Genomic DNA, 4171 nt, shown 5'->3' on the forward strand with positions numbered 1-4171 from the left:
CAGGTCCTTTCCCGGGTCTGCGCTTCCGTGGGGTTTTCAGGCTAGTACTACGGAGAAATATCAGGCTGCAGGAGCAGTAGGAGAGTCTTCCAAATGCCTCGCGGCCCCTTTAAAAAGCTGAACAGGATTTTTTTTTTTTTTTTGAGCCCTATGACTATATTAGGTGACACAAAACTGCTCATCGCTCCTGTCATCGGGGCCCCTGGCCCAATGGCAGGCTGAGTCCCCCTCCTCTAGCCTGGTCCCGCCTCTGCTGCCCCTTGTGCTCCGCACTACCTGCCGCCGGGCCACAACCCGAGCTGGAAAGCGGGTGCGCGGGCAGGCGGGGGGCACCATGCAGCGAGGCTGCCAAAGGCCGTGGGCAGCGCTGCTCTCTGCCGCCCACCTGGCGCTGTGAGACGCGCGCTGCCACCATGTTCCCCAGCCCCGCGCTCACGCCCACGCCGTTCTCGGTCAAAGACATCCTGAACCTGGAGCAGCAGCAGCGCAGCCTGGCTGCCGGGGAGCTCTCCGCGCGCCTGGAGGCCACGCTGGCGCCCGCCTCCTGCATGCTGGCCGCCTTCAAGCCCGAGGCCTACGCGGGGCCGGAGGCCGCAGCGCCCGCCCTCCCAGAGCTGCGCGGCGAGCTGGGCCCCGCGCCCTCGCCCGCCAAGTGTGCTCCTGCCTTTCCAGGAGCCCCTGCTTTCTATCCGCGTGCCTATGGCGACCCTGACCCCACCAAGGACCCTCGAGCTGATAAGAAAGGTGAGGAGGAACCACCAGCCCCTTCTCCCTCCTGGGGCGGCTTTGTGTCCCCAACCGCCGCTGAGAAATTCTGGCCTGGGTGGAGGAGACGTGAGTGCCTGGGCAGAGGGCCGAACTCAGGGGGCTCGAGTGTGAGAAGCGAGGTCGTCGCCAGGGCCCCTGAGCTCCGCGTCCAATCGGAGGTTTAGAGGAAATGCTGGATTGAGATGATCAGAAACAAGAGACAAAAGAAATAGAATATTTTGTTTGGCCTAACAAAGCGCAGGAGGCAGCAGCCTTGCTCAATGAAGTTAGCGATCGGTTTGTAGTAGAACAGAGAACGAGATATTCTCTATATCAGGGTTTGGGGGGTTTTAAAAATCTCTTTTGGATTTAAGGGTCTTTTTCAGGATCTGCCGAAAACAGCTAAACAGGAGTAAAAATGCTGCACACCAGATAGGCTTTTGTTCACAAACTGGAGAAGAGTCCAGGACCTTCTATATCCTACCCGTAACCCGGGTTTCCGGGGCTTTTTCTCCTTTGTGCCCGGGCAGCGGAATCTTTGGGTACAAACGCCTTGATTTAAAAATGAGATACTTCGGTCTCTCGGGAATCTGATTCGCAGCTTTATCCCCCCCCCCCCCCCCACGGCCCCGCACCGTTTCCCGAGGCTACCAGGGTCGAGGGGTTCTCTTCTGGATAAGTTAGAAAATGCTGCCGGACTCAAGGCTCGAGGCAATGAAGGAGAGGACCTTGGAAGGTGGAGGGATCGCCGCACAATCCAGCCCCGGGTCGGGAGAGAGGAGAAGCCGGCACGGAAAGGGGCACGTTGAAAGGGGCACGTTGGGAAGAACTTGTCCCAACACAGGGTCCGCGCTAATCCGAGGTGGCAGGGTGCGCTGGGCGAAGGGCCGCGGTGAACCGAGAAGGGATCTTTCTAGCCTAGAAAGGTTCGTCTAGGAGCAGAGGGAGGGCCCAGGGCAGCTGCTGGCGGGTCAACTCAATTGACCGCTACCAATTGAAAACCCACTCGAGTAGGCGGGCAGGGCAGGGTCCGAGGCTGCCTACCCACCCGCGGCTTCATGGGCGCTGGACAAACCCCGTGGCTGCACGGGAGTCTTCGATCAGTAAACCAACACCTCTTCTCCTTCTGTGTCTTTGCGGTTCCCTAATTTTGAGACGGTGTGACTGATCCTGGAGTGAGGCCTCGGTCTCCTTCATTTAAATTCTCAAACCACTCTAGCTCTAATCTAATTCTTCCGGGCATCATCCGGTTTTATTTACTTTGCCGCCTGAAATCTTTTTTTTTTTTTAAGATTTTATTTATTTATTTGAGAGAGAATGAGTGAGAGAGAGCATGAGAGAGGAGAAGGGCAGAGAGAGAAGCAGACCCCCCAAGGAGCTGGGAGCCCGATGCGGGACTCGATCCTGGAAGTCCAGGATCATGACCTGAGCCGAAGGCAGTCGTTCAACCAACTGAGCCACCCAGGCGCCCCTGCCGCCTGAAATCTTAAGTCACTGTTCACCTCCCTCACCAGAATGTGAACTCCCCGAGGGCATGGACCTCTCTTGTATTATGTTCTCCAGTGCTTAGAGCCATGCTTGGAATATAGTAAACATTCAACAAATGCTGACTGTAAATCGGAAACCGAGCTGTTCGTGGCGCCCAGTGCACTGGGCAGAGCGAGCCGCAGCCCAGCTGGGCTCTCCAGGCAGCACCGGGTGGCACCCACTAGGGCTAGTTACCCGGCAGGCGCTCCGTGGATCTGGCCGCTCTGACTTGACCGAGCGTCCCTCTGCCCCTCTGTTTCCCCGCAGAGCTGTGCTCACTGCAGAAGGCGGTGGAGCTGGAGAAGCCGGAGGCCGACGGCGCGGAGCGACCCCGGGCGCGACGGCGGAGGAAGCCGCGCGTGCTCTTCTCGCAGGCTCAGGTCTACGAGCTGGAGCGGCGCTTCAAGCAGCAGCGGTACCTGTCCGCGCCCGAGCGCGACCAGCTGGCCAGCGTGCTGAAGCTCACGTCCACGCAGGTCAAGATCTGGTTCCAGAACCGGCGCTACAAGTGCAAGCGGCAGCGGCAGGACCAGACTCTGGAGCTGGTGGGGCTGCCCCCGCCGCCGCCGCCGGCGGCCCGCAGGATCGCCGTGCCAGTGCTTGTGCGCGACGGCAAGCCCTGCCTCGGGGACTCGGCGTCCTATGCGCCCGCGTACGGTGTAGGCCTCAACGCCTACGGCTATAACGCCTACCCCGCCTACCCGGGCTACGGGAGCGCGGCCTGCAACCCTGGCTACAGCTGCGCCGCTGCTTACCCAGCCGGTCCGCCCCCGGCGCAGTCGGCTACCGCCGCCACCAACAACAACTTCGTGAACTTTGGCGTCGGGGACTTGAACGCGGTGCAGAGCCCCGGGATTCCGCAGGGCAACTCGGGAGTGTCCACGTTGCACGGTATCCGAGCCTGGTAGGGAAGGGCCCAATCTGGGGCGCCCCGATCCATCCCAGCTCTAGAGAGGGACACTGAGTCTCTGGGGAGGGAGGACCCCTGACGTGTCTCTACGTCCCTTGGATTTCACATTCACTCCCGCAGGGGCCTCGGAGCTTTCTCCGTTCCAGGCGCCTTTGTCCCAAGCGCGGGAGAGTTTGTGGCCGCGTTTACAGATCTTGCCGGCGATTGATCCCGCAGCCTGGTGCCTTAGCCGTGGCCCCCCGAGTGCCCTCCAAACGCCCACGGGCACCCCCAACCGGCTGAACATGGGCCAGTTGGGACTGGGAGCCCGGGTGCACCCTTCTTGGAGCCTGGGCCCGGCGCCCGGGCCCTTGCTGCCTTGCCGCCGCCCACCCACCCGTATTTATGTTTTTACCTGTTGCTGTAAGAAATGGGAATCCCCTTCTCATTAAAGAGAGTGCACTGATCCCGCATGTGTCGTCTTTCAGCTTGCGGCGCTTCAGAAACTGCATTTTAGAAAGCAGAACCCGACTGCCTGGCTGGTCTTGCGTTGCAGGTACCGGCATTCACTGAACAAATTCGATAATGATAATAAACTTGTCCTGGGTCCTTTGTTAGATACTTCCTGGCATTATCTCGCATAACCTTCAGTAACTCCCCCAAAAGAGGTCCTGTTTTAAAGTTTAGCAGACTGAGGCCTGGAGAGGTTTGATGATCTGTCTCTGAGCAAACAGCCTGTGGTGTAGAATAGAGGTCTCACTTCACAGACAGAGGGCACTTGCCTAGAGCTCCCCAATCTTACTTCCTTGAACCCTGCCACATGTCAGGCACAGCTGAGGTGCTGGGCATTACATGGAGAGCAAAGGGACCTCGGTCCGCCGCAGTTGGAGCATACCATAATTCATCCTGCTTAAAAAAACATCTTACTCCATTTTACAGATGGAAAAACCTAGAACCAAAGCTCTTGTCAAGCTTCCCTGAAATCCCCAGCCCAGTCGGGAAGAGGGC

At 59.0% G+C, this 4171-nt stretch overlaps 1 protein-coding gene across 1 annotated transcript; it reads left to right on the forward strand.

Annotated features, from left to right (window-relative positions):
• The first annotated feature begins 268 nt into the window (after nucleotides 1-268).
• NKX2-5 (NK2 homeobox 5) lies at nucleotides 269-3629 on the forward strand. The gene is made up of 2 exons (XM_080803808.1): nucleotides 269-744; nucleotides 2542-3629. The coding sequence occupies exons 1-2, from the start codon at nucleotides 414-416 to the stop codon at nucleotides 3180-3182; spliced, it is 972 nt and encodes a 323-aa protein (XP_080659934.1). The 5' UTR covers nucleotides 269-413; the 3' UTR covers nucleotides 3183-3629.
• The last annotated feature ends 542 nt before the right edge of the window (nucleotides 3630-4171 follow it).

This window comes from Martes martes (assembly GCF_963455335.1).
Source record: "Martes martes genome assembly, chromosome: 5".
Classification (NCBI taxonomy): domain Eukaryota; kingdom Metazoa; phylum Chordata; class Mammalia; order Carnivora; family Mustelidae; genus Martes; species Martes martes.